Consider the following 24,899-nt stretch of genomic DNA (forward strand, 5'->3'; position numbering starts at 1 on the left):
TACTTTCCTACCCTTTGGAGCAGCGGTTAGCCTGTTGAAGTCAGCATCATATGAAACTGATTGTGTGCTTAGTTTATTTTTAACAGATTTGATACATTATTGTTTCACTCTCTTAACTAAAGGTGAAATAGTGAGTTTGTCATTGGCCTGATCTCATTATTAAGCTCCTTGCGTTTGTGCTTTTGAGCTGTGATTGCCATTGGGCTTGTGCGCGTATAACCGTCTCCCTCTTGCCTCGCAGCGCAGGAATCATCCGTTCTGCCGGCTGTAGCGGGGACTGCTGCAATTCTGGGGGCCCTGGCTGTGTTCTGCCTGGGACTGGCCTCTTGGTGGCGGTCTTGCAAACGCACACAACATCCACAATAAACGGAGTGCGTCAAATATTTTTGTGTCTTTTTTCTTTACGCAGTGCAGTGTACATAATTGAAACATATATAATGGTGGTGGTGAATAACATTGATTCGTGACGATACAGAAAATTGTATGCCCTCCAGACTGACAATTGCAATAAGGCCCACCTTATCTGGTTCAACAACAGGGTGCTATGTGGGCAGATGGGATTGCAGGGTGGTCCCGTCGAGTTCCGTTGCATTTAGGGTTGCCACCTTTTCAACAAGCTAAAACTGGACACCCCTATGCAATGACCTGACCACATGACCCCCCCACCCCCCACCCCAGAGAGAACATTTGCAACAACCGGACAAATGACAAGTCATAACCGGAGACCCGGACATATAGCCTGAAAACCGGACTGTCCGGGTTAAAACCGGACGGGTGGCAACCCTGCTTGCATTTGAATGTTGCAAGTAAATAAACTAATATAATTTCATTGTCAGCCATCTAAAATATTTTCAGTATGTTCATTTTCAAGTGATGGTTTTGGTAGTTGATGGTAACTGTATTGGGTTACGGACAAATGAATATCCATTGCAAGTGTATTTGTGTGCGAGTGAACTCAGTACCCATCATTTTAAAACACCTGGCGGGAAATGAAGCAGAATTGTATTACGGCTTATATAACCCTGAGACCCCGAAACAACTGCAGCTTTCCAAAATAAATTTTCTACGTTTTTGTTTCACACGCAATCGAACTTTCTACATCAAAAACGCTTCCTTAGTTTTGTCGAGGGCAAAACAACTGCACCTCACTTCGTCTATATGAGTTAAATCAATCTGGCACATTTTGTGTAACTTGTATGCATGGGCGTCAGTTTTGAAAAGTGCTGGGGACAACGACGTCTTCGACGTGCAAAGGCTTTCAAAAAGTGGTGGGGACGAAATGGGCCACGACAAAAAGTGGTGGGGACATGTCCCCAGCGTCAATGACGCCCATGCTTGTACGTACAAAGAAAAAACAGTGTGAACTGTGCTGTAGCAAGGCAAATCATTTCTTTTTTCCTCACACTGCACTCGCTGCGATTTGGAACGGCTACGCATGGGATTTGTATGGAAAAAGCCATATTACTAATACATAAATGCGCTCTGAACGGGGAGAAAAACATCTTGCAGCATTCCCCAATATTGCATTTGGTGCACCCACTACTTCAAAACGCCGAATGAGAACGACTGCGCCGGCCGACTAAATGAACTTTAATCACTTGCAGGTGACCAGTCGCTCCCAATTGGTCAATTAACAGGGCCTAAATATAATTTTGTCTGCACTTCGATAGCTAAACAGGTTTGGCTGAGGTTTTTTTTTTTTTATTGACGTACGCGAATCATTTTGTTTAGGAACAAATGACTCAAGATTTTATCGGTTATATTTTCAGCCCAAGCCGCGTTAGTATAATGAGGTTTCGGTTCCTTTGGGGGTAAGTGGGCTTTTTGGTGTTGTAGAATCAAAAGGTTTCTGATAAATGTGAGGCGTTTATATCCGTGTATGATCTGCTTTTTTTTTTAAATCCACTTTCAGAGTTGCCACACTCTGCACGGTAGTCCCTGTCAGCACCGTGTTCGCGCATAAAATACCGCAAGGCAAGTCTTTAAAAAGAAATCCTGCCTAGCATGCATCTTGCATTTAGAAGAGCCGATTATAGAACACTCAATTGCCTCATAGAAGAAACCGCTAGCGCTCTCCATTTTTCCCCAGGTGCAGTTGTGGCCGAATGCAGGGATCGTTACTTCCTGATATCCACAAACTTGACACTCGCAGGAAATCACTTTTGGTTTGAAGCTGTTGGTGAGATTCAAACGTCTTTAACTGGCTCACAGAAGTGGCTCGTTTGAAATCCTTATTTCCGCGCAAAATTCGTCGGTAACGAGAAATGATAATGCAATGCACCTGCATAATGAAATGTCCAGGCAGTTGTAGCGACGCGGGGCATTAGAGGTAAAGGTAGGTGCCTCTTTGCACCAAGTCGTTTCAGAGACCATGGAAATTTATTTCTAGATAATGAAGTACACAAGCTGGAGGCAAACTATGCAGCGGAGTGTGGCTACACCTTCAGTGCCGTCAACCCCAAAGACCTCCTGATCCTCAGAGCATCCTACTTTGCCTGTCATGTGGAAAATAAGGTAGCTATGGTGACACGCATTGGATTAAACTGTGCGTGTGTGCACATGTCTTTGTGGTTCTCTCTCAATATACTGTACTCTGTTCAGGGACATGGGGTTCAAAACAGATGTTTTGCAGGTCCACATATCTTCATATTGTTTAGACTACTGTGGACAGAGACTAGAAACATTGACATACTTTAGAGATGTGGATTTGTGAAACACCTGCTCTGAGCTGATGCTTGAGTACAAGGAGGCAGTGTGCAGTAATTGTGGCTAAGGTGATCTTAACGTTCAGAAAAGGTATGTGCTTCATTTGACAAATACTATAAATGAGTTCTGGAGGAGGTGCTTTGGTGTCATCCTTCAGGTTCTTGCTTCTTTTAACATTTGAGCGCTTATCTGGGTAAAATGTTTGCCTTAAATGTAAGAAACCCACAAATAATGATTGATAATTCATTGATATAAACTTGTTTTCTTTGTTGGCTCTGGGAAAATCATTATTTTCAAGATTGTGAAAATATTTCACTTGAAGACAAGTACAGAATCTGTCCACAACTGAATTGAGTAATATCACAAAATCATGTGTCACATACAAGATGTGCCTCATATTACACAAAATGCAACTGGATGTTTTGTTTCTCTAATTTTTCTTTTTACCTATTTTTATTCAAATATTGATTCATTACAGATCTTTACATTGATGTTACGGCTATCAATAATTGGTTGTCTAAATTGTCAAATTCAATGGAACAACTTCATGCAGAATGAACATTTGCATTTTAATCATTCGTTATGGAAATGAAGAAAGGAGTTATAGTAATGCCTGTGATAACATGACTGACAATCTGTCTAACCTTTATTAAGTCCAGTTTTCAGTGATGACATAACGGGCACTATGAAGACAATAAAAACAATGTAGAAGAAGCATAAGCAAGACAGAATAATGGAACGATGTACACAGGGGTTTCAGGGTCAGCAAGGGGTATTGAAAAAAGAAAACAAATTGTAGCATAAAGTATAGTTAGTAAACAGTATTACATATTGATTAAACGAATTTAAACACGAAAACCAGAAATGTATTCTACTGTGGGGTAAAAATGTCAAAAAATGTCAGTGTCCATAAATTATAATATTTTAAGCTGCCCTTAGGAACTTGGAGTGCAAGAGTGGTTGCAACTTTTATTTGGTTGTAACAAACACCCCCCCCCCCCCCCCCCCCCCCTCCCGATCCTTGTGGGTATACCCATTTCTCATTCTACAGGGTGATGCAGAGTTCACCTTGAACTATCAGATTGTGAAACTGGATGAGACTGGGAAGCAGACTAAATACCCATCACAGATTTCCTGCAAACTGAACAGTGGTTGGAAGCCAAGGGAAGTACACTGTGAAGAGAACTACATAGAGGTGAGCTGTGTGTGTGCGCGTACGTGTGTTTGCAGACACATGTTTAATGACTTGGATTGATTGCCCAGTTTTGCTAGTTTGATATTCAGTTTTTTCAAAAAAAAAAACTGGCTTTGATTTTGGCAGGTTTCTGTCAGGAGGAATATATTCCGGCTCTCGCAGTCTCCATTGTCGGAAGAGTGGGACACGGTTCTTTCTGGTGTAAGTCATTTTGTTAATTGGGTGGCTTGCATTGCCTATATTTGGAGTCATTTATTCACATTTGTTCTGTAGAGCTATTCATGGTGTCTGTCTGCTACTTTTCCATATGAGTCCTGTCAATATGTGATAGAGCTTTGTTTGATGATTGTAGTGTGCTTTGAAGCATCATTTAGGTGGCTCAGGTAGGACTTGTAAATAAATGGAGTTAGTAAATAAGCCTTTGAGGATGCACCTGCTTGGGTTGAAAGGGTTTTCCTATTTTGTTCCCCAGGAAATGAAGCTTTCTGAATGCCAGGTCCTGATCAGGAGGTCCAATGGTACCATTTCACTGTCTGTTGAAGAGGCCCGTAGTCAGGGCTACGTGGTGGCTGCTACCCCCCATCGGATTGTCTTTCGTTCCCCCTACAACAAGCCCTGGGCTGAAATCCAGATGGTGATGTGCTTCAGATCCATTTTGTGCTGGCTACTGTCTCAGTCCTGCTGTGACTGTTTAGTCTGTAGAAGATCCAGCAGAATCAAAATGTCACAATAAGCCCATTTGTTTGGAGCTTTATCCAGTGCACATGTGCTATCCCTTCAAATCTTTTCTCTCCTCTCAGTACCTATCTAAAACAGCTGTGCATGTGTTCAATTCAAAATGTACAATTTTAAAAAAATAGCATTAGCATGAACTGTTGATGGTGTGACACTCAGGTGGATGACATTGAGGTGGAGACGATCGGCGCCACGGTTGTCTTCAGACAGAACTGGGCCCTGGTGATGATCGAGACGACCCCTGCCTGCGCCATGAGTAACAGTCTTCTCCTTTTCCATTGGGCGGTTTCTGATCTAGTGCTGAATGGCTGATGTAGGGCGAGGTTAGGGGTGGGCAGGGCCAGTCCCTAAGTTTGCTGTTGCTGTTTTTATGTCTGTTCCGGTCTCAATTCTTTCACTGAAATCTCAATGTGGATTGAAAGTCACTCCACCTCACATTCAAGTTATAAATCGGTCACTACTTAAAATGTTCCCCTAATACATGCAGGACTGTGGTCCACAGACTAGCATTGTCAGTAGATTTGTTTAGTATGTACTTGTGTGTACAGCTGTTTTCCTCAGCAGGGGGGTAGGTGGCTGGACATGGTGGGAGTTAGGATTGCCAATTCCAGTGTTTCTACAGACATTTTGACTGCTTTGGTAGGGATCTCATTAATGTGCTGAGGGGGATGTGGTCCGCAGGGTTGTGACAAAATGAAACCCTTGTGACCCCCAGATGCAGGGACTTTCAATGGCTCCCGCGTTGGTTGGACCGTTCCCAGAGTCATGCAGCCTCTGACACGGTCTCCTTCCCAGTTTGAGGACAAGGCTGTCCTCATGGGCGTGGATGGACAGGTGGTGGACACTGCCACCATGAAGGCCTTAGACTACAGACTTGACATAGATGGTCCACATGTGACCCTCTCTGTTCCTTTTGGGGCAGGCGGAGGGCTATATGAGGCGAGTGCTGTTAGACCAGTCTTTGAGTTGGAGCTTCTGAGTCCAAGATGTAGAATTTTTGGTCCCACTTTACATTTGGTGGCTTTAATGTGTACTTACTAGTATGAGTATGCTGTACACACACCATTACGTAGTGCTTGCTGTTGATAACCCTGTTTGTGGCTTGGATAATTATACTTGCATCACAACCAGTATGTATGCCCACAGTGCTTATTGTGTAGATACACAATAGAATTTATTTAGGTACTGTATGAACACAAGGCTATTAAGGCCACTAATGTCAAGTAGGGACTGACCAAAACAAACTCGGCCTTCTCTGATGAAGTACAAGTAATGTGCAGTGGTCCACACCTTGTTCATGTGCCTGTTTCTCTGTTTTCAGAGCCATGTTATAGAAAACCAATACAACAGTCGGTACACAGTCCTCTTCTACCTTCAGCATCTCTGGACAGATGACATGTTTGAAGAAACGGAGCACCGCAGCTTCAAGCTTGTGGGGACCCCATACATTCCCAGCATGCCGTTCACCGTTGACCGTGAGTGTCTACCGGTCCTTTCAGGCATTTTGAAGAGACTGGAAAATACTACTTTCCAGGCATCTCCAATGGGATGATAAAGTCAAAGCCAAAGACCTTTGCTGTCTAATAAGTGTGTGAAAATGCAATGAAATCCCTGTCAAACTGTGCTCTACTTTCTCCGCAAAGCAGAGCATGGCTTAATTACGTGTCATTGGTACATTTTTTTCTAGAAACCAACCATGAAGAGCGCACATTCACTGTGTACCTGGGCATCTTCCCTTTTGATGTGGCCCTGGTCGCTCTAACCCTCAATGGAGAGCCCTTCACAGTGGCTGGCGCAATTCAGAGTGGCTACCCAATCACGGAGGTGCCTCACGCTAATGGAACCCATGCCTACATCCTCAGGGTTCCTTTCAAGGATCCTATTGTACCCAAGATGGTGAGTCCATGGGATAAATGGCAGTGGGTTGGTAAATTGATTCCATTTGGGGCAGATCATGGTAACTTTTTGGTGGAAGCTTGGGAGCTAGAAGTTCAAGCTTGTTCTGGATGCTTTGGTCATGGTTGAATAGAAATAACCACACTGCTGTTCAACTGCTCTATCTATAGTACTTGGGAGACGGCATTCTTCAGTACTCCTTGGACATCAACTTTACCCTGAACATCATGCCCCAAGAAGAACCATACTACCATCCAGTGTCTGTTGTGGCTGAGCTCAAGGACTCCTGCAAGTCATGGCAAATGACTATAACGTTGCTTGGTGACAGATAATGGCACATTTTGCAAACTAATAGCTTCCAAGCACTTCACTGTATTCCATTCTCCCTTAACAGTTCCTGCTGACTTCAGTGGGGTCTGCACAGAGACGGGCATAACCTTCAAGATGGCCCACCAAAATTGGGGGTACCTGTGGGAGGTTGGCATTGGGCATCACCCCCTGACCCCTGAGCTGGCAGCGAAGCATGGCTACATAATGCAAAATGACGGCCAGAGCTTAACCTTGGAAGTCCCTCTCTTCACCATTGGCTATGTGTATGAGGTAAGGGTCTGTTTTATAAAAGCACAAATTGGTGTGTCCATGCTGCTGTCACTGTAGCTTAAGTGTCCACAGCAGCATATGTAAACCACTAAGATGTGAAAGCAATTTGTAACCTATAGAGTGGCATTTCTTTACCAAACAGGGATGACTGGCTGCATTGCATACAAAATCCTTTGTTTAAAAAAAAAAAAAAAAAACTCGTTTGACTTATCTTTCAAACACAAAGCCAGCAGGCGCGCTTCCAACTTTCCTCCATTGGGACTTGGCCTGTATTGCTTAACCTTTTATGAAGGAATCTGGCAGAAACCTTATCAAAACCTGTTTTACAATGAAAATCTTGCTTGCTTCCCACTTGTTTCCCAGGATATTAACCTAAGGCAGTTCTTTGGATCCTTTGAAGTCGTCTCCAGAGACACCAAGACTCTCAAAATTGCAAAAAGGGTAGTGAAACGCTGCCTCTTCCAAACCAATGAGCTCATCGGTAACTTTATACCTTGCAATATTTCTGAGTTTAAGCATTCTATTGGCACCCTTTCCCATGATGCATTGTCTTGACACAGTGTGTGGTCCTGGTGGGCTGGTTACGGTGGTGATCAGCATGACTGCAACCTTGCCCAGAGTCGACCCACGCCGGACCACTCTCCTGGACGAGACATGCAAGCCAAGGGAAAATGATGACACCCGAGCTCTCTTTGCTTTTCAGGTGAACTCGTGTGGGACCAGAGTGATGGTAAGTACAGCATAAGTGTTATTCTTATGTCTTTATTGTTGTTTTCCTTTGATGGGGCATTGATTCTGAGTTGATGGCTGAGGCAACCTGAGCTCAATTGCATGACATTGTTACCTAGTAATGTGATGTGAATGACTGCACATTGAACTCAGCCTTGAATTGCTCTTTGCATAAATGCCCAAATGCACATGGGGCTAGCTCTGTGAAATGGCCTCTTGGGTTCCAGATGTGAAAGCTGACTAATTTGCCCTTGCCTTTTCTCAGGTTGACACCAACTACGTGACCTATGAAAATGAAGTGGTGTTTAACAGGGAGCTCATTCCAGCCAATCGGACAGTCATCACCAGGGATTCTGAATTCAGGTACCTCTACTGCTTTGACACTAGATTTCTGTTTTTTGGCTCTAGCATGCATGGCTTGTCCAGAATAGTTACTGCTCTTGCAAAGGTACTGCCTTTGTCAAGTTTGTCTGCTCTCATCTTTGAGAGCCGTGCAGGGATCCTTCAAGAGGTGGCGGGGGGGATACAGGGATGCTGCAGTCACTTGAAGTGGTGTGTGTCTGTATTTTAAAATCCATTTGTACCTAACGAAACAGGGTTTGAGGTGGCCCTTGAATTGATCATCAACTTCTGCTTTTGATAACCATATTTTTTCCTTAGGCTGACGGTCCTTTGCTATTACCCAACCCCCGATACCATCAGACTGCTCACTGACAGGAAGTTCCTGCAGGAGCCAGAAGCACCTGGTGTGGGCTCCATTATTGCGACTGGAAGTCCCTCTGGAAGAAGTGAGTTTAAATAGACCAGGTTGCGCGACTTGCAAAAATTGGGGTCTTGACTCTTGGGCGAACCCCTAACCCTCGATCTTCCACAGAACATACGCAGTGGGAGTTATCAAACATGCACAGCGGCATTCTGAGAGGTAAGAGCTTTGAGGAGCTCCTGAGCGACTCCATTGGCACAGGCTCTGAGAACAGCCCACACATCACTGATTTCAGTCTGGGAAAGGTCACCAACAGCCAGATTGGGTGATGCAACTTTTTCTGACTTGCTCGGCTAGGGTAGGCTTCTGTCAGCTGGGGTTCCACAGGTCACTACTGCTTCAGTACTTTCTAGTAAGCAGTCAGACACCTAAATATAACTAACTTTGGTTAGTAAATGATGTGCAGCTCCTCCAAATGCCTCTAGCTTTCCTGTTGTGCAGTATTCTGCAGGTGCATGCAGTAATTGTAAATATCTCCCCCCCCATTGGCATAAGAAGCAATAAGCCATCCCAGAACCTCAAGTCCTAGGCGCTACTGTTGATGACATAGGCAATTTGCACCTGGTTCCCACTCACATCAGCATTTTGTGGCTATGCAAGGGCACATTAATGACGAGGGGACATGTGTGGCTTTTGGGGAAAATCCTGGGCAGGTATTTAAGAGGACTGCATGCACTATGCATCAGTACTTCCCTTGTAGGCATGGGAGGTGTTAATATAAGAGCCAATCAGAGCACGGTCAGGTGTGGATTCCAAAATCAGGAAGTAAATCTCTCAAAACAAGTGAAAGACTTTGCTCAACCTTTCAGGGAGCCAATCCAAGGACTCCAAATACCTGAACGAGGACATGGAACGTGGTGAGTTGCACATTAAATCAAATTAACTCACTTGGCCCTTAATTTAAAAGTATGAGTGATGTTTACTTTGCAATCTCTTTCTCCTCCTCCAGATGCTTCCTTCCCATATGTGCCAGTCATGGGAGTGACAATTGCTGTGCTCACAGCCTTACTTGCTGTATTGATCAAAATGAGATATTGAATTTTTCAATAAAGGATTTCAGTAATTGCATTTGATGTGATTATTCTTGGTTCTGTTTTTTTCCTTCTTTTTCTGGTCAGACAGAGCAGCGTGGCCTTAAAATCCCAGTGTACATGTGTTAATATTCTGCTTATTTCAGTTGTAATCCCAGAGGAACAAACATTGTTTGAGTTCATTATTTGACATTCATGAAATGATTATTTCACCACAAAAGTATAATAAATACATAGACTGAAAAGGGTTTGGGACATTGTGATCACCCTACATATCTAAAAAGAATGCTACACTGTTCTAAAAGTGGTTGGGAATGTTGTGAGCAAAACCTTTAAGGAAGTACAGCTAAGCAGGAGCTGGCAGTTGTCAAAACAAATCAGTTTAAGGGTTAGTGCATTGACCTAGCTGAGTCTATCATAAGAAATCATAATAATCATAATAATCTGTGTTACTTGGATAAATGCAAACAATTCTGTATTTGGAAATACCAATCTGAGTTATGCCAAGTCTGTTGCATACTTGCTAATTGCATTAGTCTAATTGCAGGTGAGTAGCTTCAGACAGCTAACTTGGACTGTTTTTATGAAGTCTTTAAATGTCTGACTTGTTGAAATATTTAAACTGAAGACTTTCTAATTCCATTTTTAATCATTGGAAGCCATTATGTTAGATCTTGATATTTAGATTGGAATGCTTGATTCCAAATCAATAAACAGCATTTTGTGTAGTATTTCAGTTTGATAATTTCCTGTGTTGATCCCTAACCGATTATTCTTTGATCCAAACATGATGGGCTAACCTCAAAATCGGTTGCAGTCCCAACTCATGTTCTCCATATTTATCTGTGAGAAATATTCAGGGTTAATATGTGTACCACATCTATACTGTTGTAACACTTTTAAATTTGGTGTTTTGGTAAAGCATAACTGCTTCAAACATTGGACTTTGTAAACAACTGTACTGTGGAGCTTGAGTTTTAGAATGAAAAGCTAGTGTAGATTTATAGCAATCTGTGATTCTGTATGTTAATCCTCAGGTTTCCAGAGTGTTATACTCAATTGTGAGAATGGACAGGCCCCATTTATTGATGGCCACATTTGTACAAGGTTCCTACATTTTTTGTGCACAATGGCCACAGCATAGGAAGAGGTCTACTTTATATTCAGCAAGTTTATGGGCTGTTTTGACTTCATTGTGGTCAGGCCCCCGTGTTGCTGTCCAGTTAAAAACATTTACCTGTGGAGTGCTTCACAAAAAAGGAGTTGAGGCAAATTTAACTACTTTTACAGGCACAAAAATCACCTTTTTTCTAAACTTAATAGACTCCTGTAGTAGGGGACTTTGACCTGATGTCTGCCAAGAAACATGCCATGATCAGCAGTTATTTAACTGGAGAAACCTAATTAAAACCAATCAACTCAGCTGGAAACCTGTCTGCAGGACTAAGATGGAGGAATCACTGATCTGGTGTATGGTCATTTAAAATGGAGCACAGAATAAAAAACACATGCGTATGTAAAGTGTAAATTAATCATTAGATGTTCACTTCCTGGATGGCATTTCAAGTACTCTCAAAGGTGATGTTGCACCCTGAAATAAAACAAATTCAAACAGTGGATTAATTTAATATTTGACAAGACAATAGGCATAGGCAGTCCAATCCAGGTATACAAGTACACTCAATTGGTACAATATTTTGTAATGTTTCTAATGCTTCACTAGTCAAACATCCATTTGTTAAACTTAGCATTGCTGAGCAACTGTTTAAAAGACATTTTAGATTAGTTTAGTTTAGCACTCATGTAAAATGGTAAGGGTGTTTCTACTGATGAGGCAACCGTCTCCAGATTTTTCCTGCCTTCCCTATGGACCCATGTGAAAACACTGATAATTACTGGTTTGAACCAATTAGAGCAATGTGTTCTGAACTCAAGACTGTTTTCATTAGCTAATAATCTTTAGCCTGAGCCAATCAGACCCCCTGACTACCAGCTTTTACTAATTTACTCATCAGACCAGGAGTGGTTGAAAGGTTGATTTCAGCATAAGATATAGCCAAAAATTATTCTGTAACAGTCAATGCAGGGGGTTGTGGGCTTACTGTTTGTGTTCTGCTAGCACCCTCATTTGTTTTGTCTGGCCTGGTGTGTGGGTAATGATTGCTATGCCTCCTGAGTTTTATTTATTGTAAGTGTTTTCTTAATGTTTGTGTTGCCGTGAGTTTTCACCAAGTTAAGATTTGGAGTTTATTACAATGTGTATATTTTGTAGTTGAACTGCTAACCTTCTTTAAAATATTCACTGCGTACACTGACTATGCTGTCATTCTAATTTGACTTCTTTGTCCTGCAGAGTGTCTTTCCTTTGTTTGGTGTTGGTTGTAGATGTTAATTGCAAAAATGGTCCTGAAGGTAAGCATCTGAATCTCTTCCTGTTTTCAGCGTAGAAGCTTGTCTTGTCTTACTAGTTGTTTAGTAGCTTTTCCAACATGTTATTAGTAGTTGTGCACACATTTGTTGCTTTGTCCCCAGTTGTAGTAGTAGCAAGAAGCTGTACCAAATGTTTTGTACCTCAAATCTGTGTTGTTTATATAACATGCACTGACATGCATTCTCTGATTTTCTCCTTAATATAGGAGCCATCGTGACGGAGTGTCGTGATAGATACCTCTGGGTGTCCATAGATGGAGCTTTTGCTGAAAGTATTGTCCGTATTGAGGCTGTGGGTGAGTAGTTGTTGAAGCCAGCCAACACTTTTGTGCTCTTGCACATTTTGGTCTTGGTGGGGTTTTATCTTGCTGCCTTGCTTCAGGAGCTTAATTTGTTGGAATAAACTATCCTCAGATGATACCGGTGCGTACCCTATTGACCAGAACTATGCTTCTGAGTGTGGTTACACATATACCTATGAAGTGAGCGGACGCGCGGCCCTCAGGGCCTCCTACCTGTCTTGCCACACTACCAAACGGGTATGTTCTCCAGAAAAAGAACCCTAAGCCTGTCGTCCTAGGGTTTCTCAAAATGACTAATTCTTCCCCTTGATCCCCTCAGAATGATGAGGCCTTTGTCCTCAGGTTCAACCTGATCACAGTGGATGACAGTGGCAGCGAGACCCCCTCTGCTGTCTCTCAAACCTGCTCACTGCCACTGCCCTGGTCCCCCAGGGAGGTCATCTGTGAGCAGAACTACATTGAGGTACTGGTGGAGAGAACTAGGTCGATCAGTGCATTTGATATAACACCCTTTACAATCTTTCACAGTGCGCTATATCCCAGAGGAATTTAAATTGTCAAATTATTCCATACAGGTAGTAAGGCCAGTATCCTCTGTCCTGGGAGGGCCCTGGGATAACCTGTACTTGAATGACTTATGGCCATTATCCATTGTCCCTCAGGTCACTGTGAGAAGAGATGTACCATGTACACCCAGTGGGGGAACCTCCAAAGAAGTCTGGAATGCTGCCCTTTCTGTGGTGAGCAAATGACAAGGGTGTCATTTCTTAACATTTTGACTGATGATTTGTCATGCTTTAAGCTTTGTCGTCAAATACATTGGGGTATTTCCCATTTGAATTTGAGTTAAATGCAGACTGGCCCTTTAAACCTCTGGCACTATTCTGACAGCAGATCTCCGATCAACATACCTATACTACCATTTGGTGTCAAATTTGGATCTAGAATTAAGGGTCTGAAGTTTTCTTCTCAGGCCTACACGTCTGCCTCGCCTGCTTGGCAGGTGATATTCCTGAAGGAGGATGAACTTGTGACCCCCATGCCCATCAGTGAAGCCCGTCTACTAGGCTATGTAATGAGTGCCACTGCAGAGAGGATTGTATTTCGTGCAGGTTACGGACAGCCCCACTCTACAATAAAAATGGTATGAGCTTCAGGGAGAGGGACCCTCCACCCATGTGCATGGAATCTTGAGCAACTGCATAACCCTGTGTTCCTCCAACTTCCAGATGAATGGAATTCCTGTTGAAGTTCTCCATGCAACGGTATTCTTCCGGCAGAAATGGATGGTGGTGATGATGGACATAGTCGCAGCTTGCACCTTAAGTATGTGGAGATCTTCCCACCTGACAATAATATCCAACTCATGTGCCATTGGGCATAGTCTTCTGACAGTGCAGTACCTACACTAATCTGTCAGTTTGCAAGTACTCACAGGAAGCATTAAAGTAGTTTGGCTTCAATATAGCACAGGTAATTGGTTGCAGTTACTTTGGATGTTACACTTCCCTTAGAGATTATGAAAGGCAACGTGTAAAGGTGGTCCATAGCCTGATGCCACTATGAGCTTGCTTTATATGTGTAGTTGCAGTCACCAGTTTCCACATATATGCAGTAATGTGGAAGTGGTGGGGAAAAATGCATGGTTTTAAAGTTCCACAAACTGACAGATTGGTGTATACCCCAATCTCTTGGACAAATGATGGCCATTGGGTTGTGTCTTTCCCCCCTCCCATGTTTCCACCTGATCATCTTACAGATGCTGGCTCATTTGATGGTTTTAACCTAATATGGGAGACTCCCACGGTCATGGCCCCACTGATCTACAACCACTCTGCATTTATCAGCGAACAGATCCGCATGGGCGTGGAGGCCCAGTTCCTGGATGAATCCACCATCAGGGAAAGGGGTTACACACTAGATTATGGGGAGACCACAGTGCAGATCAGTGTCCCCTATGCTGCCAGGGGAGGGTACAGAAGGGTAAGCTTGGGGTACACCTGAGCTTTTAGAATCCTTTTTTGTCCTTTAACTGTTTAATATGGTACAGATCTGTTTCTCAAAATGGCTATGATGTTCACAAAACCAAAATCTATTGCATACTGCTAAATTGCTTATTTCCTGTAGAGCATGGTGCTGCACAATACCTACCATGAGTCTTATTTCATCAACTTGTACTATGAGCATGTGTTTGTTGATGGGAGCGGCATTGCCACCAGGTTACGGCAGGTTTGGAACCTCATCAGTCCTCTGCAGTATCAACATCCGTTCACCATTGACCGTGAGTGTTTTCCCCTTGCAATCTGGTAGTTTATGGTGCCAACTGCCCCTTTATTGAAATGCAAGCATGGCTCTAAATTAATGCTGGTGGTTGTTCTGCCTGTTTCATAGAAACTGTTCTTGAGGAGCGTGTCTTCACTGTGTACCTGGGCGTCTTCCCTTTTGATGTGGCCCTGGTCGCTCTAACCCTCAATGGAGAGCCCTTCACAGTGGCTGAGGCAATTCAGAGTGGCTACCCAATCACGGAGGTGCCTCACGCTAATGGGACCCACGCTTATGTCCTCAGGGTTCCCTTTGAGGATCCAATCATTCCCAAGATGGTAAGCTGGGGTTTGCTGCTGGTGAATACAGCATGTGGTGTTGCTTTTGTTTGCATGTTGGCTTGTCCAATCCTCACTCAAGTTCTGTAATTGTAGTACTTCACTGAGGGGATTCTTCAGTACTCCTTGGACATCAACTATACTCTGAACATCATGCCTCAGGAAGACCCCTATTACCATTCAGCTTCTGTTGTGGCGAAGATCAAGGATGTCTGTAAGTGACTTGATGCATACGTCAAGTTCAAATGACTTTGAAAATTGAGGGTGCTTACCATTTTGTCTCCCTTAACAGTCCCTCCTGACTTCAATGGTGTCTGCACTGAAACGGGTATCATTTTCAAGATGGACCACCAAAAAATGGGGCACTTGTGGGAGATTGGGATCGGGCATCACCCACTTACCCCTGAGCTGGCAGTGCAGCGTGGTTACATCCTACAGAATGATAGCCGGAGCTTGACCTTGGAAGTGCCAGTGTTTACCATCGGCTATATCTATGAGGTAAGGCATAGCCTTTTTACCTAGCGATCTCTCGGCCCCTAAATCACACGGTTTAGTGTTAATTGTTAATAAACATTGACTTGCCATTACTTGCATCCATTCCTCTCCAGGATATTACCCTGCAGCAGTTCTTTGGCACATTTGAACTCCTTTCAAGGGATGCCAAGACGCTGGAAATCCAAAAGTCAACTGCAAAGCGATGCCTCTTTAAAACTGATGAGCTCATAGGTAATAGTCTCCCTTCTCCTGCTCTGGCTTTTAAGCACTGACATGGTGTTGGAAATCCTGGATTGTCTCTCTCCTCCTAGTGTGTTCAACGGATGGCATTATGACGGTCGTGGCCAGTATGGCTTGGGCCTTGCCAGCAGCAGATCCAAACAGAGCCACTCTGCTGGACCCTTCCTGCAAACTTAAAGACACTGACGGAACCAGAGTTCTCTTCGCCTTTGGGGTGAACACATGTGGGACCAGGGTCATGGTATGGTCACATTGCCTTCTCTGACATCCTAAAAATATTTGGATGTAATGCTGCATTGCTTGCTTCGTCCTTGGTTTTGTCAAAGTGGCCGTAACCTTTTGTACTGTCCTCCAGGTTGATGACAGCTACGTGATTTATGAGAATGAGATCCAGGTTAACATTGGGTTTACACCAGAGAGCACACCTGTTATCACCAGGGATGCTGATTTCAGGTACAGTTCAGCACACCTGCCTGGGTTTATATGTAAAGTTGATTTAACAACACCAAGACGATGATTCTTTTGTCTAGTCATTTTAAAATATGGTTGAACAAAAAAATTTATGCAAGGCGAAACTGTCACTAACAGGATTCCACCGTTAATGATCAGAGATTTGTATTTTGAAAAAGTGACTGAAGTGGCTTTAAAAGCTTTGCTTCTCAACCATGTATATTTGCATGATTCTTGTATGTCTCCTCCCACAGATTAACCATACAATGCTACTATCAAGCTTATGACATCAACAGATTGTTTGTGGACCGGAAGTTCAAGTCTGAGACACCTGGATTTGGCTCGATCATCCAGGCCTCAAGCTCCCCTGTAAAACGTAAGCTTCAAATGGAGGTGCACCATGTTTGTTCCCAGTTGGGTGTGAATCCAATTGACGCTACACATCTTTGCCTTTTTTGCAGACATTCCGCAGAGGGTCGCCCCTACCCCGGGCCGTGTCGCTCTGCCCAGGGTCGCCCCTACCCCGGGCCGTGTCGCTCCACAGAGGGTTGTCCCTACCCCCAGCCATGTCACGCCACAGAGTGTTCCCCCTGCTACCAGTAGTGTTGTCAAAAAGCCAATGGTTCCACCCACCCTTGAGCCCGTTAAATATGTACGGGTCACTGCTTTTGCAAAAGCATCCTGAAGTAATGTGTGCCCCAGCCTCGCTCTCCACATTGTCATGCTTCAAGCTTTTTCTCAGGTTTGTGAACTGACTTTAAAATAAATGCTTCTTAAAATGTCACTTGATTCTTAATTGTGTTTAATGGTTCATAATGCTACTTTGGAGCAGCACCATTAACAAAAATGTGATTTGCATGCATCTGCATTGCCTACCCACTCCCTTGGAAAAACTTTAAGGGTTGCTTTACTTCAGATGAGGAATGCAATTCAAGCTTATTTCACTGCCTGTTCCTACATTCTGATCATGACTCTTTTGGAGAGGTCCTATCAAGTTAAGAGGCAGAAGATTATCGCCAACAACTGATCCTTACCATTATGAAAGAATGCAGTCTAGAAATTGTCATTTTTATTGAGCTGAATAAGGTCTGGCTGAGGGATGGTAAGCTCAATTCTTTTTTTTTTTTTTTCTTACCTGCAAATTTGAGGGGATGTGTTGTGGCCCAGCTAATGAAAAGTCATTTGGGATGCAGCCTTAGCCTGTTCATTAACAATGCACACATCTGTCATGTTGACTTCAGAGTCCAAATAAAGGCCAGTGGACATCATCTACTGGTTGTGAGGTCATGTCACAATAGCTCAGGTTGGAGCAGATTATTTGACACTACTAGTTTAGAATTACTACCTACAATCACAAAAGGAGGTTCCAAGCCCTTGTAAAGACATGCACTTCTCATACTTTTTAAATCAATTGTTCCTGCCCCTCAAATGTCATCCCCTCCACTCCTCTTTTCTTATCCCTTTGCTTTTCTTTACCTCTGCCTTATTTCTCTTAAATTCTGAGAGCAAGTGAGCACAAAGTGCATTCATCTTTGTGCTGAATGTGTCACACAGGCCCTCAATGAATCTGTTATGGAAGGAGGTTGAATTCGTTTTCTACAGTAGATGAAAGTTTTGGTTGTGGTGCTCCATTTTAAGATTTTTTTTTTTTCCCCAGCCATATTCTGTTCTTCCCTCTGCTCAGTTTCACTTAACCCATTCCTCTCCTGCAACCCCTGTTTCCTTTCTCTTCATTTTCCTACTTTCTCTTTTCCTGTACCACCTCCTATTTTGAGGGAGGTGCTGAGGGTGAGAATACCATTTGGGATAGAGCTCTGTTCTAATTGCCAAAGTGCTGCCATGTCAAAGAGCTAAATGTGTTGCTGAATGGCTGTATGGTCAGGTATGATGTCACTATCTTACAGGTGATGTCTTATTTGCTACTACTTCAACTAGTCATTACAGTAAAGAACAATATTAAGAGCTTTTCGTTTTCAATAAAATGGTTTTCACATGGCATCTTCAGTTTTGGCTGTGGTGCAGTATGTTAAGATCCATGTTTACATTCACACCATTGTTCTTTCCCTTCACTCATTTCATTTCCTCCCACCCCAGTCCTCCATTCATCCTTCTTTTTGCACTTTTTTTCCTCCCTCTGCCCTCACCCCTTTCCCTCCGCCTTCTCCTTGCTCCTTGTCTTTCTTCTCCTTCCATTTCAAAAGGAATCTGAAAAAAAAATCCATTTTAGACACGGCTCTGCTGGATTGACGACGTGCAGTCATCTCACATTTAACTAGACAGAGGGCCTCTGTACCAGTTCAATCCTGGTGGCCAATTTTAACAGACTATGGCCAAATTTGGTGTCATAACTTACAGGTGAAGTGGTTAAAGATAATATGTATGAATGAACATAATCATTAGAATAATGAAAAGTTATGTTAAAATGTTATTTTAAAGAACAGAAGCATGGATTTTGTTATAGTTTTGAATATAAGGCTCCAATCTACATCCATATTCTGCCCCCCATGCCCTTTCCCCTCTCCTGCTCCATCTCTCCTCACTTGCCTTCTCTATTTCATAGAGCACATGCCTGCACATATTCTGGAGACATAATATTTAATCATTTAAAGATGGGGCTCCTTTTCCCAACACTTCAGGGCCTTCATAGCACTTCTGCAAAAAAAGCTAATTTTTGGACCACATAACTCCTTTGTGCTTTTTTCAATTTCTTCCATTTAGCGGGACGCTGGTCATATGGATGTTTTTTTTTCCACTTCATTGTGGGAGGGGGGAGAACCTCCAGCGAAAGCGACCCTGAGTGGGAAAGAGGTTGAGCTGATCGGGAGATTGACAGGACAGCACTTCATTAATTCATGGCCGTATTTTAAAAGAGGTCCGCTCGGTCCAGCCTCTGTTCTTTACACTAAAATGACTAAATGAATTAGTCAACGTATCTGTTATTGCGCGCGAAGGATCTGTGCTGCATGTAGTTTAGATGGGCGTGTGCAAGGTAAAAGAAAAGAAAGAAAAAACATATATAAGGTAATGAAAAAAATGTTCAAGAATGAAAACGCAAGGGGGCGCGATACGTCCAAATGTGGACAGTGTCCTTTGAAAGTACAATTAAGCAATGTGTGGTTCATCTGTGGTTAATCACCATGAAGCGCCGTAAAGTGGTCAACAGAAGCTATACCAGTACATTTTTGTTGCTTTATTTTGGATTTAGCAGACCTTCCCGGAGATCACAATGTATCTCCCTCAATATGCAGTGGAGGAGGTATTGGTGGATCGATTTTAGTAAACAAGTCTTACTTTGTTTCGATCTAGAAATTCATACCCTCTATTTAACATTCCGTACCCACGATAATACAGACGGAATACAGTAATATAGCTAGATAGATATAGAACTGCATTTGTTACATTTGAAAATGACGACCACGGTTATATAATTTTTAAAAGAGATTTAGTTGCATGCTTTATTAAGGTAATAAAACACGGAGGAGCCCCTTATCGAAAAAATAAACTCCTTTACTGGCAATGTATGCCTCGAACCTGCCGAGAACACTGATGCGATCTATTTTACATTGTGTCTGTCTTACCCAGAATTCCAGATCATTTGAGAGGACAAAGTAGGCCTACAAAATCGTGGGTCCGCATAATTAGAGGATCTGAATTAAGAGGTCGTTGGAACAAAGTGTTAAACTGAGTCTTCGAATTAAACTATGCGTACGAATTTGGTAAATTGAGTACAAATTACTAAAGCGGTATTATGTTTTTCGACTATGTCCGCTGAGGGGCTCTGTAGTAAAATGTTGTGCACAGGCATAGGTTGCGGTGGTTGTTTAGTCTACGCTGATGACCAAAACTTTTCCGTCTCCAGTTTATTCTAACAGCTGGACGCTAACTAGGTTTGTAGGTGCATAATCCCTTTGCTGTTTTGGGCCTCATTTCATATTTAGTTAGCTAACTTGTGTCAAAAGAGTCTCATCTGTTATTGGTGGTGTTCCAACCACTTTTATTTTATGCATAGTTTATTTCTTCCGTTTTATGTCGTGTATAGTTTAGCAGGATTGTTTATTTACTTATTTCATACTGTTTGGTTATGCTGCGAATTTGTCGCTTTCCGTCAGTTGCAGGTGCAAACGTACGTTAAACACACAGAAACGTCTTTAAAGTCCGCCTTGGCTGTACATCTGATCATTTGTGCTGCTGTCGTTATGATCGACAACGGAAGTACTAGGACCCTGATGGCCACAACCACTGGAGCTCAGGGGAACCCAGCCAGATCCTCACACCAGGGCCAAGTGGTAAAATAAGTTGCTTGGATATGACAGACTGCCAAAGAAATGTGCGTGAAAGTTATGGGTTGCGGTGAAAAGCAACATATTGCACATTCTGATTTACTGGGAATTTCAGGGTGTCTGCTAATTTTGTCTGCGTAAATGTTTTGTCAGTGTTGCATATTTCCAGCCTTGGCTCGAAAGGATTGAAATACATGTTGGATAACAGCTTTCCTTGTTTTGGTGATCCTGTAAACCTCGCTCTCTCTGTAGATCCCACAGGCAGTTGTTCCTCCCCTTTACTCCTCCCGAACTCTCCAGCATCCTTCGTTTATGCCTCTGTACATGGCTGTGGGGTCCATGCAGTGCAGGTCACGGGCACCTAGCCAGAGAGGAGGGCCTTATCCAGGTAATGCTGGGGTAGTAGGTATAAAAACAGCTGTGCCAGCAGGTGCAGGGGTGTTAGCTCCTGGCCAATGTCTGCATCAAAGGCATTATGCACAAACACACATAATCATATATCCATATGGGATAGACAGCATAAATCATCGGGCCCAAAGTAATCAAATGGGTATGTAGAAGTCTTTATCTGTAGAATATACACACAGTGCATTCCATCTTCTGAGACCAATTTTAGTACAGATTCAACATAGGACCACATTTTATTAATATAATAACCTGTACATTAGCGATACCTGCTAATTCCGAATTTGAGCAGCCAGGATAAACGTATACATGAGCCGTCTTTGTAGACAGAGGATTGCAACTTTTGTTTCTGTTTGTTTTCTGGTGTCACATGCACCTCTGATTCAGTCCCAGCCATGATTCCCTCCGATTTCTTCTATACTGACCCCACCCTAGCACCAGGGAATCGAGTAGCCAATACCGTGACACAGCTGGAGGTGAGTAGCTGGCCACACCTCTTCCCTTTACACGCCTTTAGATGTGCCCGTTTCTTGCTGATTGTATTCCCATTGAGCTGGCTTTGTGGACGTTTATGGTATGACAGATACTTTTGACGAATTCCATCCCAGTGGAATGGCTGCGATGGAGGAGTGGTTAAGGCGTTGAGGAAATCCGATGGGGTTTCCCTGCTCGGGTTCGAATCCTACTCGCAGCGAAGGTAAAATTATGTGTGTGGGGACTGTAGTGGCACATCTTTATAGGGTGGCAGTGTAGCATAGTGGTTAAGGAGCAGGACTCGTTACCGCAAGGTTGCTGATTCAATTCCCTACGGGGACACTGCTGCTGTACCTTTGGGCAATATACAATGGGACAATGTAACCCACAACTGCCTCAGTAAATATCCAGCTGTATAAATGGATAACATTGTAAACACCTGTTATTGATGTAACTCACTCCAGATAAGAGCATCTGCTAAATGCCAATAATGTATTGTTAAACTTTCCAAGTCTGACCCTTTCTACTCCAGAATAACAAAAATGGCATCTATGGAATATGTTGTACTTCTGTTTTGGTTACAGTTAGTGAAAAGTTGAGTGTGAATACAGGTAGAATAGAGTTGGTATTGTTTTACTGCTGCCTTGACTTAAGTTTCAATATTATGTTACCTTGTGACAGCAGAATGATAACTAACTGATCTGAACCTATCACAGAGTTTTTACTGTGGACAGCAAAGTATTTTGATTAGTCCAAGTTAATGATTGACAGTGCATGGTAGCCCCATCCATCATGTGGTTCATTTTGCCTCACTCTCCCATCTGTAGTGTAACTGTCATAGGGAAGAAATCATCCAATTCAAATGCTGCAGATGGGGAGAGCAGTAAAAGGCAAGCCATCCTATACTTTGTGATTCTGAGTTTTTTCTGTGGTTCAGAGCAGTTTTTTTCCTAATCCTTAGTTATGCACAATAACAAAATGCAGGATATTCACAAGCAGATGCAAAATATAGCTTTTTAAATTCTCTAAGCTTGGTTATTTATTATTTCCTTGGGATATTTGGTTAATTTTGGTTTAGCCATTAGCTCAGCAGGTGAGTAGTTCTTATCTGTGATATGAATCTTTTTTTTTACTTGCAAATTTTTGAAAGTATAACATGAATTGCCAGCAGACTTGCAGCCTAACTATGGAATTGTTACTGTTTTTATGTTTTCTGTAAACCAAATTATGCTGAAGCAAAATGCTGGAGCTGATGGCATGGGGAAAAGGTTAGACTCAGACATCAGACATCAGGGTGGGGTTTACCAAAAAACAGGTCAAGCAGACTACATCAGTCAGGGGTACATACTGTAGCTCCAGACACCCCAGATTACCCCCCCCCCCCCCCCCCAAATAAAATCTGTGCTTTATGGTGGACCTCATCAGATGTGAGACTCTTACACTCAGGGTTTCCAAGTAGAGGGGCAGAGGGAAAACCTGGTATGAAAAATGCTCTTTGGTGGCAAATGAAAATGAAATGAGTGCTGAAGATTTGAGACTAGAAAGAATGTGAAATGCTTGGAAGCTTTTGTTCCATCTTGGTGTTTTTCCATTTCCCAGTGGATTAGGAGCTCTCTGTGGTGCCGCAACATGGTGAACGAGGGGGCTAGACCTGGTACCTGTGGATTGAAGAGGGGCTAGTATCTAAGAGATTAAATGGGATCAGACTGGCTGGGTGGTTAAATGAGATTGCCCCCCTTCAACAGACAGCCGCCCCCCAGGGGGGATGGAGTGGGATTCTAGAACATTATGCACTGTTTTCTGTGTATAACTCTTGAAACTGGTCAAGTGTGACATTTACTGGACAATGTAACCAATAGTAATTGATATGGTTGAGAGCCACATATCAGACTACGAACCATTTAGTTTCTCTTCATTTCAAGTGGAAAAGGTAGTATATGTCATGCAAAACAGGCACATGAAAGGATGTGCATAACACTAGATGACAATGAATGGACATTGAGAACTGAGTATTCTACTATATGGCTTCTCTTAGAATTGCATCTTGTGAAAAGCTGTGTTCTGTAGTCTTGCTTGATGCCTACAGTGAGACTTTGACTGGTTTGTTCGGGGATGCCTCTTTGCCAAAGTGGGAAAGATTCAGAGTGGGAAAGAATTGTGGAAAATCAGTTCTCTCTGAAATGTTGTCTTACGATTGGCCTCCCCAATATCCCACTCTTTTCTTGTCTATAGGTTTTTGAGTCATGTCAGCTCAACACCCCTCGCCCGATCATGTCTGTCCGGCCAGCCATGCCCCCCGAGCCAGACCCTTTCAGAACCAGACCCTGTCCCACCCGGGATCTGGGCTCTGAGCTGTGGACATGGGACCACTTATACGACCCCTTAGCCAGGAGGCCCGAAAATATCCAGAGACAAACAGTAGAGATCATCCAGGTGTCCCCGGAGGAGGACCAAGCTATTACCAACCTTTTGAAGCTGCACTATCATGCTTCAGGTGACGCACTGGGGAGGGGTACAGCTGCAGATCATGGACCCCTCAGTCAGCCAGGTCAGATCCCAGCCCAACCTTCAGAACCTGTCCAAAACCTCGCAGGGGGTGTCCTGCCACTGGCATCTGTGCTGGAGAGTGAGTCCACAGAGAGGCCTGAGGTGGAGCTAGAAACCGCCAACATCCTGCTCACTCTGGAGGACATGGGGACTACCCCCGAGGAGGTGGAACCTCTGAGTCCCACCCACACTGAGGTGGAGCTTCCGAGTCCCGCCCACACTGAGGTGGAGCCTCCGAGTCTCGCCCACGCTGAGGCGGAGCCTCCGAGCCCAGTCCACACTGAGGCAGAGCCTCCAAGCCCCGCCCACACTGTGATGGAGCCTGCGAGTCCCGCCCACACTGAGGCGGAGCCTCCGAATCCCGCCCACACTGAGGTGGAGCCTCTGAGTCCCGCCCACACTAAGGTGGCGCCTCTGAGTCCCGCCCAAGGAGATCCCGGAGCACAGAATGCTGAGAATCAGGGCCACCACTTGCCTGCTGGGCAGGGTGTGCTGCCCTCGTATGGAGGGAAACTGAATGGCATGTGTCAAAAAGACACTGGTCACAGACCACAGGATGGCTTGGACAGCAAGTGGTCCCACGGTAGCTCACCAACTCCATGTATGGGACAGAGCGTGTCCTTGAGGCAGTGGGACACGGGGCAGGGTGGGTTCAGGGGGGCGTGGCCCTTGAGCAAGGAAAGCTGCTCAGATTTGGAGGAGACTGCTGCCTATGCTCTGCTTGAACTCAGTGAGCAGAGAGAGGAGGCTCCTCACTCCCAGGGGATGTAGAGAAGGCAAGGGCCAAAGAAAGGAGACCTAGCCATGCCTCTGCATTTGGTTGCCGGCTCTTTTGTTAGGTACAGTGTTCCTGTTTGTTTTGTTCACTTTCATTCAAGAGAGTTCAGTTTAATTAAAATTAAATTGACAAGTTGGCCTCTAGCATTGTATCCACGTGTGATTTTTATCAAGCTGTTCTACATGTTTGGCTTGGGTTAATTTTTAACTTTGTTAATAGAAATTATGTTTACATGGCTGTGGA

The 24,899-nt window shown here is 43.6% G+C and overlaps 2 protein-coding genes across 2 annotated transcripts; both read left to right on the forward strand.

Annotated features, from left to right (window-relative positions):
- Nucleotides 1–1,322: 1,322 nt before the first annotated feature.
- LOC118791163 lies at nt 1,323–8,893 on the forward strand. The gene is made up of 15 exons (XM_036548444.1): nt 1,323–1,337; nt 3,758–3,901; nt 4,028–4,102; nt 4,374–4,535; nt 4,796–4,892; nt 5,352–5,575; nt 5,958–6,111; nt 6,324–6,532; nt 6,703–6,820; nt 6,927–7,132; nt 7,496–7,613; nt 7,693–7,862; nt 8,127–8,224; nt 8,522–8,649; nt 8,736–8,893. Exons 1-15 carry the CDS (start codon nt 1,323–1,325, stop codon nt 8,891–8,893), a joined length of 2,076 nt encoding a protein of 691 aa, XP_036404337.1.
- Nucleotides 8,894–9,471: 578 nt separating this feature from the next.
- LOC118791167 lies at nt 9,472–24,649 on the forward strand. The gene is made up of 17 exons (XM_036548448.1): nt 9,472–9,481; nt 12,500–12,624; nt 12,707–12,850; nt 13,050–13,127; nt 13,361–13,531; nt 13,617–13,713; nt 14,147–14,370; nt 14,515–14,668; nt 14,779–14,987; nt 15,084–15,201; nt 15,280–15,485; nt 15,596–15,713; nt 15,794–15,963; nt 16,078–16,175; nt 16,427–16,548; nt 16,634–16,824; nt 23,564–24,649. The coding sequence occupies exons 1-17, from the start codon at nt 9,472–9,474 to the stop codon at nt 24,647–24,649; spliced, it is 3,321 nt and encodes a 1,106-aa protein (XP_036404341.1).
- Nucleotides 24,650–24,899: the final 250 nt, after the last annotated feature.

This window comes from Megalops cyprinoides, chromosome 16 (genome assembly GCF_013368585.1).
Source record: "Megalops cyprinoides isolate fMegCyp1 chromosome 16, fMegCyp1.pri, whole genome shotgun sequence".
Taxonomy (NCBI): Eukaryota; Metazoa; Chordata; class Actinopteri; order Elopiformes; family Megalopidae; genus Megalops; species Megalops cyprinoides.